A 13,359-nucleotide genomic window follows, 5' to 3' on the forward strand; every position below is an offset into this window, starting at 1 on the left:
AACATTACTGCTCTCTGCCAAAGCATGGGAAAGAATTTTTGTATCTTCTCTTATCAACCTATAAAGTAACTTTAGAACTGCAGATTTTCAGAAGCAGGGTAGAGATTTCACTTTGTGAAACAGTCCATTTTTCCTAAAGATGGAAATGCCACAAGATGCTGCAGAGACTAAGATGAACTTCCTTAAGAACGGGAGTTAACAAGTTAATCCAGATGATATTTATTAAAGATGATGGAGCAGATGCTTAGCAAGTCCTTAAACATTGATTCCCAGAAGCCAGGAGCACGTAATATATAAATCATCTCTTCATTTGGAAAACAAAAACCCCACAAATGTCCCATCTTCTTTAAGAAACCACCATTTCCCACAGCTGTTTTCTAGACTGAACAAAGTTAAATGGAGGTAGCTGAAGTGCAGAGGTTAGGTTAAGTTTCGTTGGCAGTGCTCATCCTCACTCTGAATCTTGTCACATGCTCTTAAATCAATAAGCTAACACTCCCCCAATTCCTTTCCTCACAAGGGGCCTCCTTGATATAAAGTTTTCTTCAAAAGTGAATTAGAATGAAAGGACTTGCTAATTAAGAACTGAACTTCTGGATGACACAGAACAGAACTGAGGGGGCACTGGAAACAGATTCTTTTTTCTCTAGACCTTATTTCAAACTAGTCTACACCCCAGCCATGCAGACAAAGGCAAACACTGCATTCCAGACATTCGCACCCCCATTTTCTCCTCTGGGAATCCCAGCAGCTGCACAGTCCAAATTTGTGCAGACTGACACAAAACTGCTTCCCTACCTGCCAAGAGGTGCCATCCACTGTAGGAGTGTAGAAGTTTAGACCCTACTGACATGAAACATCCCTTGCTGCTGCACACCCAACACAAGAACACACATATGCACATTAGATCTTTCTACACCTGCAGCTGAAATGAGTCTCCAACTACAGAACGAGCAGGAAACTCCAGGGGTCAAAAATTTTAGGTTGCTTTAAGGAGAAAGAGCTTTGTCTTAGATAACATCTTTATCTAAAAGATATTTACGTGTGGAAAAAAGATAGCTGAGCCTAAGAGCTCAAACAGGCTTTGCACTTCCCTTGTCTAACAGCATAAACAAGGACGCTCCAAGAAATTCAGGAAGATGCTTTTGCTTGAAATGTCAGTCATGCAGTCCCCTGGCTCCTCCAGCCAACTCCCAGTTGTTCCAAGCCCTTACAGGAAACACAGGATTTTTTGCATTCTTGTAAGTGATCAGAGCTGAATCATTGACGCTGTTCCAGGTAAGTAAAACAGATGAAGGAGTCAGCAGATATTTTGAATTCTCAAAGAATTTGCTGCAAAGACTGACACAAGTTTGTTTCAGTGAGTGTTATTACCGAGACAGTTTTTCATTCCCTGCTTTAACAGATAACAATCAGAGCTTAAGAAAAATAGAACAGCTGAAAAGCTATTAAAGATTTCTGCTGCTTTAATTACCTTGTTCTATGATCTACAAAAAGCACAGGGGAAATAAAATAATACTTGAATCTTTGTCTCAGGCTACTTGCAGAGGGATAATGATATGCTACTTCGTGCCCTATTACAGTCCCAGAAATAATGAGGGCAATAAAATAATGAAACCAGTGAAAAATATGGCCAAGGGCAAGGAGCACAGTGACAACAGTGCCTGAATTGAATTCTGTGCTGTTCTGAAAGCGGATATATTGCTGACAGTGTATTATGTATGGAAAATATCAAACTGCAACTCGTAAGGAGGAATTTTTCTTCTAAAATTGCATAGCAATGGCATCCTTTCATCTTAAAACTTCCACCTGAAGACAAAAGGGAAGCCTCAAACTCAAGATATATGTATTTTAAATCCTGCCTCTCTAATTCTTAGAGGCCTTATGCTTTGCTCAAACTCTGGTGGAAAATTCCGTATTATTTCCCAGTGATGCTAGAGGATGTTCTATATGTGTATAGACGTGTAAACAGAAGCACCATAGAATTACACAGACAGATTCAAGCAAATGAAGAAGACTGCTTTTTGCTATAATGAAAGAGTTAACATAAGAAATATACTTTTTTTTTTTTTGCAAGCATGCAACGTTTTTTAAAAAGCGGAATAATAATGTGCAGGCTATAAACCTAACTTTAGAAATAACAGTTAAACAGCTTACCTTCTGGTAAAAAAAACCTCACTCACTGTCATGATAGTCAGCATTTCATTAAGGGCTACACTGAACTTTGTTTTTCAAATAATTCAATGTCATTTTTGAACACAAATTTAGAATTTACTTTAAGTGTGCAGTTTGGAACACCGAAATATAAGCAACACCTCCAATTTATTTGCAGTGGCTATGAAAGAAGTAAGCCAGAGTACACATACACTTTTGGAAGTTTATTTGCATCACTTGTAAGGAGAGTTATCCAAACAGAAGTCAAAAAGCCATGATAAATAAAGAGAGAAAGTTATGAAGAAGAAAAGCAAAGACCTCCTTTCCTTAGACAAATGTTCCATCAGCAGGAGTCCCATTATTTGTTATAACAATCTTTAACTTGTAATGACTCTGAAGAAGACTAATAACAGACTGGTGGGAACAGATGGAGTAGTGCTGTTAATTATAGGCACTTAGCTGCATCAGACCCCATGAGTTATTACTAACACTTCCCACTAGGGAGGAGAATCACTCGCTTTTAAGTAGTATGTTGCTTACTAAGCTGGGAGCATTAGCAGTCGGGATTGTACTAATCAGTACTCTAACACCACAAAATAAAATTCAGCTGCAAACAAAAAATATGAAAATATTCCCTGAATAACCCCCACTCTAAACTATTTTTTTTAATCACACTTCTAAAAATAAAGTTCTTCCACAAAGATTTAAACTCAGGTCTCACTAATTTAATCTCCCTACTACTGAGCTGAAGAAAGCTACATACCTTTACCAGCAACATTAGTTTTCCAAGCAACTGACTAGCAAGAAGATAAACTGAAGTAAAGGAAAACAACCCTGATGCATACGGTGAAGGTATGCAGACCTCCCTAACCAAGTGAAGCCAACAACCTGTCAAAGTGATTCACCACACAAAAGTTTTTCAGTCTTAAACAGGATATTGTTCCAGATCACCTGACCACACCCCTTCCAGTTACCCAACCCAAAAATCGCCTCTAGGCCTTTGAGTTTCCTGCTGCATTCCCACCTTCAAGCAGGAAACTATCACCCCTTTGCTATCAGCAAAGCATCTGGAGGCTATTAAACCCATCTGCTTAAGCATAAACAGTATTTCTCTGTGTTAGATATTCAAGAAGTTACTGCTATTTGCAAAAGTCACAGTAAAAAAACAACACTGTTTTCCTTTTGCGAGTACTTAAGGCTACAAACAGGAGCTACTGTGGGCATTGCAGAAAACATCTGTGAGTACACAGATTCAGCAGACCCTTTAAAAATCATGCAAGAAATATATCAGGAAGCCAAATGAACACTGTAAAAAGTGTCCAATGTCAGAGTCTGATGATGTGCCTTATTTGAAAGGCTACTCTGCACCTTTTGAAGCATTAAGCAGTGCTTTCGAAAACATTAGTGAATGTGGAAAATTCAGACCGTTAAAGAATCCTCACACTCTGTTTAGTCACACAGTAAAAAACTGGAATGAAATTTGTCTATGAGTTTTCCATGGATAATTAACTCATTTGTAGTGTGGTTATTAGCTAAAAGGACTTAGCCACGAAGGTCAAGGGGAAGAAGATGGCTTTTACAACTCCACTGAAAGCAGACACTAACAAGTACATTAGAAATTATAAAAACCAGAACTCAAGGTCTAACTCCACAGCACAGCCATATAGCAAAGCACACGCTCTATAAAAACTAATGATGGATTACATGACAGACAACACAAAGACAACTACTTGCATGCTAAGGGGATACTATGCAAAACATCTTTCCTTGGAGGTTACTGTCGTAGTGGAAGAGCATTCGTCTGCATAGCTCGTATGTACAGAAACAAAAAAAAAGTGATGTGATTTGTGTGTGCTGTTAGATGAATGAGCAAGACACCTATACCTCGTAGTTCCTACCTGCAGTTGCATGGAGCCTGGTAATTTTTTCAACCAACGTAGAAAGTACAAAGAGGGGCTGAAATCAGCTGACTGCATACCTTTGGTTATAAATTCTAACACTCAAAAGATCTCAGCTTCTATATAAATAGGCAAAATCTTACCTTCCTACAGGCTTTGATCATATATTTGAAGCAAGCAAAAATTTCCTATCAATTTCAATGGAAGCTGCTCGTAAGAAATACAGGAATTAGATTCCTTCCCTCCTCTTTCAGCGTATTTCTCCAGGATCTTCAAAATCACCCTTTAGGTAGCACTGAACAAGTTCATTCCCCACTGCTGCTTTGACCAACTCAGTGTATACTGTACTGCAATGCACACACTTACCAAGGAAGGAGTAATTGAATTTAACAAAAATCTCCTCATTCAGGAGCTTAAAACCCTAAAACCTCACACTTTTTGTTAGGCTAGCATGGATGAGCACCGTCAGGATGGCCGAGCGGTCTAAGGCGCTGCGTTCAGGTCGCAGTCTCCTCTGGAGGCGTGGGTTCGAATCCCACTTCTGACAAGGAACTGTTCTTTTCAAAACCCACTGGGACACAGGCCTGGGCAAGCTGCTTGCAGGGGTCCCTCCCTGCTTGAGCAGGGCGTTGGACCAGATGACCTCTAGGGGTCCCTTCCAACCTCAACCATCCCGTGAATCTGTTATGTGTCAGCATAATGTTATCTCTGTGTGGAATTCAGTGCTATTAAGGAAGCTGTTGAAAAAGAATTTTATTTACAAGTCCATCCACCATTCCTTTTTTTAAAAGAAGGAATTCCATATACTTAATACTTACATTCAAACTTGAGGACCCAACATCCAGTCAGAACAGCCATCAAACATTTGACGGTGCTTGGCATTGGAACATCGGGGATAACAAGATGAGTTACTAGGAAAAAGATTACATCAGGAGAAATAAAAGCACATAAAAATCAGAACCATGCCTGAAAAGCAATTAATTACTATTTAAGAATAAGCTAGAATTTATTTGTACTGGGAAGAGTGGTTTTGATTTTTGAGACTAAGCTACAATACGTAGAAGTGCTATTAGAGATTTTGTGGGTTTCAACATGTTCCTGCTGTGCAAAAGGGAAGTCACATTTTTATGGCTCTAAGCTAACACTTAAATCTTCAAAGGAGACTCAGGTTTATGGGGTATTTTCATCAATCCTTTTAAAATTATCTGACTGACAAGGATCTTACTGTGGTATCTCACTGCTTTAACACAAAGCTAACAGAACTCAACGCAACTCTGGAGCAGTATTCAGGGTGTGAAGGGATGCAGGGGAAAAATTACCTTAGCATTTCCTTCACAAACAGAAGCATCGCTCCAAAGAAAACTTAATAGGAAGGATTAATACCCCAAAAAAGAAAAAATTGAACCCAGTAATTCAGCTCCATCATCTTAATAAAGAACACCAAAACCTGAAGGAAGGTAGCACATAAGCAGAAAGTTGTCAACTGTCAGTGATACACTGTCAAAAGGCACCATTTACATAAGGCTTCTAGCAGATAAAAAGCTTTCACGATGTCTCGTATGAGCAGAGAACTTAAAGTTGCTAAAACGTGTAAAGAGAAGAGGTCTCTGAGCAAGACTTAGGGATTTTAAATAACAGGCAGTATCTTGTCAGACTGTGGCTCCCCAAGAAGTCTCCTGCCCCAGGAACCACAAATGCTTAACGTGTTTATATGGAACACACCACACCATTATTCGACTATTGCTGTAACTGCAGTTATTTAATAATGATAAAAAGAATTGTTGCAGCCAGTATCCATGCATGAAGTGCAGAACTGTAACCATTTATCACATTTGGACAGAGACATTTCAGCATAACTACGTACCTGTGCTGTTAAATTCGGTACACCTTCGAGCCTTCAGGACTGTCACTAGCTTGTTCAGCAGTTTCTGCTGCTCTGAACTAAGACTGCTCCCCAGTATGCCAAGAGGTCCATCTCTTGGCTGGCTAGGGCTCTGTGACTGCATGAAGAGAGAATCCTACATAAGCTGAGAGTTTGGGAACAAATAAAGTAACTAACTTGCTTGGCAGCTTTATAAGAGTAAGCATTTTGAAAAACAATTCATGGCAAGCTTAGTGGACAGGGTCCATAATTAAATTTCTATAAAAAAAACGGTTCCAGAGAAAAAAGCTTGACATTAGAGGTGCTTTATTTAGTTTATAGAAGTTACCAAAACCAGCTTGTGCATCAGCCTTTTTTGTTGTTTTTGTTTTTTAAAAAGACTGCTGTGTGCACATTTAGCTGGTTGAACATTATGTAAACAGCCCTGCTGACTGCAGTGTTGGAGGAGGAGAAAAATTTCCCAATAAAGTAGTAAAATCTCCTTCTTGTAGCAAAGTGTGAGTTACCTGTAAAATTAACATCTGCATTTTCTTTTACTGAGAAGTCCCTAATACGTTGCTCTGGAAATAATGAATGTTTAATTTGGATTAATTCAAAGCAACAGATGATGACTGATTAAGTTTTATGCTGATAAGGGTGTGATACTTCAGCTCCTGGGTCTCGATATATACTCCCAGATCCCACAGCATATACCTTTGAGACCCAGGTACCCTAAAGCCTCAGGTTTTGGATCAAGTCCTCCATATGAGCTGGTGGTAACCTTCCACTGGGCACACACTCATCCAAAAGCCAATGGAAAATCTGTTTAGCTTGTGACAGTAGAGCTGTGTTATCTTACATTTGCTACAGCTTAGATCAACAGTCATACTTTTGTTGATTGAGCTGCAACAGTTTTCTTTTGGCCAACAGACATTTTACTACCTCAATGGGGTGGGATCATAGCAGGCTGTACACCCTGAAACAGATTAGGACTGCTTGTGTCAGCCAGCTCAGTTTAATCAGCTTTCATTAAGGAGCACAAAGCATTTCATAATGATAAGTCTGGACAACTTGATTTTGGTCACAAATCCATAGAAGTCTTTGGCAAAATTAAAAAAGAAAAGAAAAACAAAAATGATACCCCCAAAGCTGTTTTCAGCTATTGAGCTGATATCTTCATTGCTGGACAAGTGACAATATTGGAACGATGCAAGAAAAGCACCTGGAGCAAGGACTACCACTGCTTTCAGGCAGTTTGGCAAATAGAGCAAATTTAAATATGCAGAAAAACACCAACAACAGCAAAGTTCAATCAACAATAGTTCAGGAGTAACAGTATTTATTCTTCTACAATGAATCCCCACTGCAAGAAATATCTTTCATTTTCCCAGATAAAGCTACTATAATGCCAAATACCATAGCTTGTAAGTATCCTGCATGCAGCCTAGAAATACTACCCAAGGTCCCCAACCTATTTTAAATCCCCCTGTAAAGGCAAGGACTTAAATAATCTACCCAGGACCAAGCCTTCATCACTTACAGCATAAACTTATGCTTTTTTTTTTTTTTTTTAAAGTAAAAAACCCCACCACGCCAAACACTTACCTCAGAGGGCTGGCTAAGTGAAAATGATTCATTCTTCACTGGTAACATTAGCACAGACTTCATCTTTTCACTGTCTGCATAGTCCACAGGCCGCAGACCAAATATATTACTAGCAAAACAAGCACAGATGGGTTTAAGTAAATAAAATGTGACTTGATTCTTAACTAACTGGGCACATTAGCTGGGTAGCTTCCCCACCACCACTTTCTTATTAATATGTAATTTCAGCTAAAAAAACACAAAGCTTCAAATAAGAATTACATCCAAGACAGATGGATACTGAATTACAAGCTGCTGCATTCAGCTGAGGAATAAGGGACGTTCAGAGCACTATGTTAAATAAACCACAGTCCTTGTTACACTCTTTGGAGATGCATTGTTATCATCCACGAGACCCAGAAATTTCAGCTTTAATCTTCTCATTGGCATCACAGAATGAAGAAAATGCGTTTTTGGCTTACTCCTTTGCCATCAAAGAAATATCAGAAGATTCTTTCCTACTGTGCTAAACACTGGAGCTTGATGCAGTTACACTCTTATGGGAAAAGCTATCTGCATTCTTCTCGGGAGCTGGAACTCCCTCCTACTTCCAGAATTTGAGTAAGCACCTTATTTTCCTTAGCATGCTGGTCCACAGAACACATTACAGCCAATTCATTCAAATTTGACTTGGCTTGGTAATTTTGTTGAAAACTATCCATCCTGTGTGGCATCTCGGTTATTAGATATGCTTCAAGACCCCTCTCCTTCCACATTCTTTCACCATCACTCAGACAGCCATGATTTGCTATAAACACAACACCGAGCACAGGCATGGCTTCCATCTCCTCCTCACACGACGCTGCAGCTGCAGGACAGCAGCAAGCAGAGGAAAGCTTGAAACTGGTGTAACTGTTGTTAACAAATAATCCTCTGCCAGCACTTCTTGGAGATATTCTGCTTGCTTTGCCCTTTGCAGGAATAATGCCTATTCCAGCTGATCCTCTTCTCCCCACCTCATGTAGCTTTGGCTCTTAAAAGGCACAAGAAGAGCTCATTATGACGGGGAAGCTTGTCACAAGAACAAAGCCCTGGCTCGGTACTGGAAACCTGGCAAGCTTCATCATCAAACGATGAAACATTTAAAGAGGTCAGAAAACTGCTGCACCTTTGAAGTGCTGTCTCTTAGCGAGCCATGTGTTCCTGTGCAGAGTGAGAATCCAGGAGGGTTTACAGGGAATTCCACGTAAGGCCATAACCCAAGCCAGTCCCAACAGAAGCTCAGATCATTAAGTCTTCACCCTGACTCAGCAGGGGGGCTTTGGCCAGTGCACAGCTAAGACCTGTGTCTGACCTCAGCTTCTTTCTGTGCTCCTGACCGAGCACAGCTTGCTAACGGAAGCTCTTGGGAACGCTACAATCCACAGAAATCCCACACAGAAGATCCTGGTATTTTACAATTTCTCCTTTCACATCATTGCCAAAGTTGAGCTCTCTGGTGTTAATAATGAGCAAAGAGCTAGCCTAATACAAATTCTGCAGACTAAAAGATAATTGGTTAAAGCTCAGCCCAGGCCTGGGAGTTGTAGCCCATTAAATATTGTCATGCTGTTCCTGCTTTGCCATGTATCATCAGGATAGCTTTTGCCTTTTCTTTAAATAAGGATCACATTCCACTCAAACTGCTGTAGGACAGCTCCTCTGAACAATGCTTCCAGAGGAACAACAGTGGCACGTACACCAAAGTCAACTTTAGGCTAGATGACTGACCTTTCACTGGGAAAAAAGTGGGAGGGAAAAGAAATCACGGCATGTTAGTTGGAGAGATTTGGGGGTGTCCCCCCCCGTAAAGTTACAGTAAGATCCTTAACCACTGAAAAAACACTTCATGAATGTTTACCTTTAGGCCAATGCAATTAAATATACACGTTTATATTCAACAAATATGTTTTGCCAATTAAGCTGCACAACCAGGAGCCCAAGCTACTCTCCCTCTATTCACTTAACTGTTTCTTCATCTCTCTCTTCCCATGTTTCAGAACATTTTAATCTCTTCTTACCAGAGCATTGCAGAATGCTATCCTGTCAGTATGCAGCAAAGAACTACCGGCTAGTCATAGGATGTTAAGGTCACACGGTTAAAACAAACCATGACAGGCCTGTGAGATCAGATCTGAAAAAAAAATGCACAACAGCCCAAGTGATGGGCTTAAGTGTTGTGAGTATCTGTATTAAAGCAGCTTGCTGACCTTAAAGAAAGTGAAGAAAGAAGAGCTGAAGGGTGAGAAGTTCTTTTACAAAATAAAACTAATATGAGGAACACATCCAGACAACAGATTTTGAGTATGGTATTGTTTTAATCTATGCCTCCTGTTCAAAGAGGACAAAAAAATTGTTCTTTTTACTTCGGCACCCACTAACCACCCAAGAAGTGATCATAATCAGAAAGAAGACAAGTCTCTGTTCAGCTGGTACAATTATTGACGTAGTTACCTAAGGAACCCTTTTTAATGTGTTAGGAACATATGTTGGTTCTTAAACCTATGAGCAGGTTTGGCAAAAAAGATGTGCTCAAATCTGTCTTTATTCAACAAAACTGAAGAATGAGAGAAATCCTCCACCTTGCTCAGGATTAAAAAAAAAAATGATCCAATTTGTGAAATAAAAGTGAGTGGCAAACACGTTAGGTCCATTCTGTCACGCAAACAGCATTTTTTTTCTAGAAATACCAGTAACTGCTTATCTCTTCCTAATATAGGTCTGGGTTTGTTGAGAATCGGTCCAGTCCATGTGGCCACTGAGCAGGACAAGTTCCACCCTCTGAGGGAAGAGGGACAACTGTTTCCATAAGACAGAAATAAACATCTCTGGTGCTTATGCCAGAATACAAGGTCTCCAAGGCATACTTCTTTCTACCAGAGCGTAAGTGGGCTTTCTGTAAGTTGATTTAAACATTCAAGGGTTGGATGTATCCTTTGATGCAAACATTCTCTTATTAGTCACTCATCAAGGTAGTGAATAGTCAGCAGAGGGCTCTTAGGGCTAGTACAAATTCGCATCAAAGAGTGGGATATCTGTGCTGAGAACAAAGAGGAGCCCAATGAAGAGCAACTCAATATCAGCTGCTGAGAATGACTTAGATGAGATGACAGGTGATATCTTAAGGACTGACAGATCAAAGAACTTTCTACAAGAAGCTTTAAAAATGGGATTCGGTTCATGGTGCAACACTGCTGAAGTCTTCGCTGGTAAGTCCACAGAGCTGAATTGCTGTAGTCAAAAAGAAATTTAAGTTACCTTCTAAATGTTTCAGGAAGCTTTCAGGAAACAAGTGACCAGAGAAAAAAAGATAAACAGGGAGACACCCCTCTCAGTTCCTTAGAAGCCCCAGACTCACACAGCTTCTGACACAAGCAAGCAATCGCTACGTAATACTTCGTAATCACGAGTTTTTAGCTGCTACGCTTTGACACCAAATATTATTTGCTGTTCCACAGCTGAGCAAAGCCCAAGGTTTACCCCAGCCCCAGAGGAGAGCTCAGTACTGAAAGGAAGTCCTGGAGCCAGGTGCCAGCACAGCCCCAAAAACAACAATCCCCAGGGGGAAATCTGACCAATTTTGGTCTCTCATGTCGGCATTCACATCTGAGTGTGTAAGTTAGCAAAACTTTTTGATTCTGACAAAAGGAAAAATGAAGTCATGTAGCCAGAAAGACCATCTTACATACCCAAACACGGCTAAGTTTTCCAATTAACCTGCTCTCAGCAGGAGGCTCCAATCTTGCACGTAGCCAGTGAAGTCCCTGCACTGTCTTGGCTAAGAAAAAGCAAAGTTGTGTGTCATGGGTCCAACGCCTCCTGGAATTACTCTCAGGTTTTAATAGCTTTTACTTCTCTGCCATTCATAATTGGGGACTGCAGTCTATCCCTAAGCACTCCCACAGGCTTATTGAGAATCAGATTCAACTATTCAAAGACAACTAACATCTTAAAAAATAGGGCAACAACAATTTTTACTAATGCTAAACTTATTGTGCATGAAGAACTGGCAAGATAGCCCATTTGAGTGAAAGCATTTAGGAAGTACTGTGAAATTGCAAATGCACAGATCTAATTTTTCAAATCACTTGGCTTGCTGTGAAGCAAGGAAAAAAGACAGAAGTTGAGAGAGTGAGCACATGAAAAAAGCTATAAAAATATAAATTAGCTATATGTAGGAGATTAACTTACAAAAATTAACTAGACCAGCGGGACAATTAATAGGTCCACTGGTCCATATAATATTTTTCATTTGCAGTTCATGTCTTTTCCAGTCAGTGAAAACTTCAAATGGTAAATGAAGTGCCACAACTACTAAACCTTATAGATTTCCAAAAAGTTATTTTGCCAAGGAATACTGAAAACCGAGGATAGCTTTCTGGAAAGAAACGTACCTCTCACCTGCTTTCTCTTTGTCCAAAAGATATGCAGCTGCTCCATATGATATAATTCCTTCTCACACTTTATACGTTAACATGCAAGGGAGAGGAAGAGACTGGACTGACATACATTCAGAATGAGATGCACTCGATGGGTCTGCAAACCTGGCGACCTAAATCTGAAGTAGCAAAGCCTCAACTCTCCGATGGCTAGGCTTGTGCTACTATCTGTGTACTTCGTGAATTGAGGCTCACGGAAAAATGGCTGTGTTTGCTCCCAGACAAATCTTACATCCCTCTACAGCCCAGTAGATCTTACCTGCCTTGGGGCCTGCAGTTAAACATCATCCAACTTTACAATAATATTTTATCTTGCACAATCAAGCATCACAGTAAAACTCAAAACTACTGCTCTAAGCAGGCTATTTAACATAAGCTTTGCTTTTATTCCAATAGATTAACTCCCCAGCACACAGGGGACATTAAAACACAACTGAGTTATTTCTACGGTCAAAACAGCTGCAAGACATCAGCCACTTCTGGGGAGTTTGATGTTATATATCCCAAATAACATCTGAATACATTTATCATGCTCACAATTTACTCAGGTTAGCTAAAGAAAAGGAGTAACCACAGTGAAATACTCATATGTTCCTCCTCGCCCCCCGCATGGTAATAAAGAATCACTATAATATGTTAGGATAAAGAGGGCCCTCTCCTGGGCTGAAAGTTAGTTTACTGAGCACCTGGAGAGCCCATGCAATGACCAAAATAAATTTCATAAAAAGAATTAATGCAAAGATTTAGTAGTTCAGCAAAATTTGTTTGGTATAGTCCTAGCTTACACACTGCATACCTTTAAAGTTAAGGCACTCCTTAATTACACTCCTAAGTAAAATAAATGTTTGAGAACACCTGCATGTTTTGCTCATCACTGCTCAACTTCCACTTTAAAGATCCCAGAGTCAGAACACGGAGATCGTCAAATCCTATATTAAGTACAAAGATGCCAGTTATTACTAATCATCTCCAAAAGACAACTATAATTGCATTATCTGTAGCGATCACCCTGTTCTCACCTCCTGTTTTTACAACTGTGGTCTTCAGGTCTCAGGGATCTAGGAAAACACTGAAGAAAACCAAGCTTCTTGTCAGAGTTGTGACTTCATTATAAGGATTCCTGCATCCACTAGGAAATAAAAAAACTTCTACACTGAAGAGGTTTCAAATCCACTTACCTAGACAAATCCAACCACTGTTTAATTAGTACTACAGCTTCCAGAGTCACTGGCAGAAAAAAAACCTGTAAGATTTGCAAAGTCATGGTCCTGGCAAGGATCAGAGCGCAATTTGTTGAAAACTAGCAGAGCTCGAAAAGGGAGGGAGGCATAAAACATTTTCAGAAGGCTCAGCCATGTTGTTCTTATTTATATTGTTTCTTGAT

The 13,359-nt window shown here is 39.9% G+C and overlaps 1 protein-coding gene and 1 non-coding gene across 2 annotated transcripts in view; one reads left to right on the forward strand and one right to left on the reverse strand.

The window, feature by feature from the left end:
• The window catches only part of BARD1 (BRCA1 associated RING domain 1), a 46,328-nt gene that overhangs the window by 7,864 nt on the left and 25,105 nt on the right, over positions 1-13,359 (reverse strand). The window contains exons 7-9 of the mRNA XM_040561750.1: positions 7,519-7,627; positions 5,917-6,052; positions 4,871-4,963 (exon numbers count right to left, since the gene is read on the reverse strand). Coding sequence (XP_040417684.1) covers positions 4,871-4,963; positions 5,917-6,052; positions 7,519-7,627 — 338 coding nt within the window. The remainder of the gene's footprint in view (positions 1-4,870; positions 4,964-5,916; positions 6,053-7,518; positions 7,628-13,359) is intronic.
• TRNAL-CAG lies at positions 4,517-4,599 on the forward strand. Its single transcript has one exon. It is a non-coding gene; the product is annotated as a tRNA-Leu (tRNA).

The sequence above is a fragment of the Cygnus olor genome, chromosome 6 (genome assembly GCF_009769625.2).
Source record: "Cygnus olor isolate bCygOlo1 chromosome 6, bCygOlo1.pri.v2, whole genome shotgun sequence".
NCBI classification, from domain to species: Eukaryota; Metazoa; Chordata; class Aves; order Anseriformes; family Anatidae; genus Cygnus; species Cygnus olor.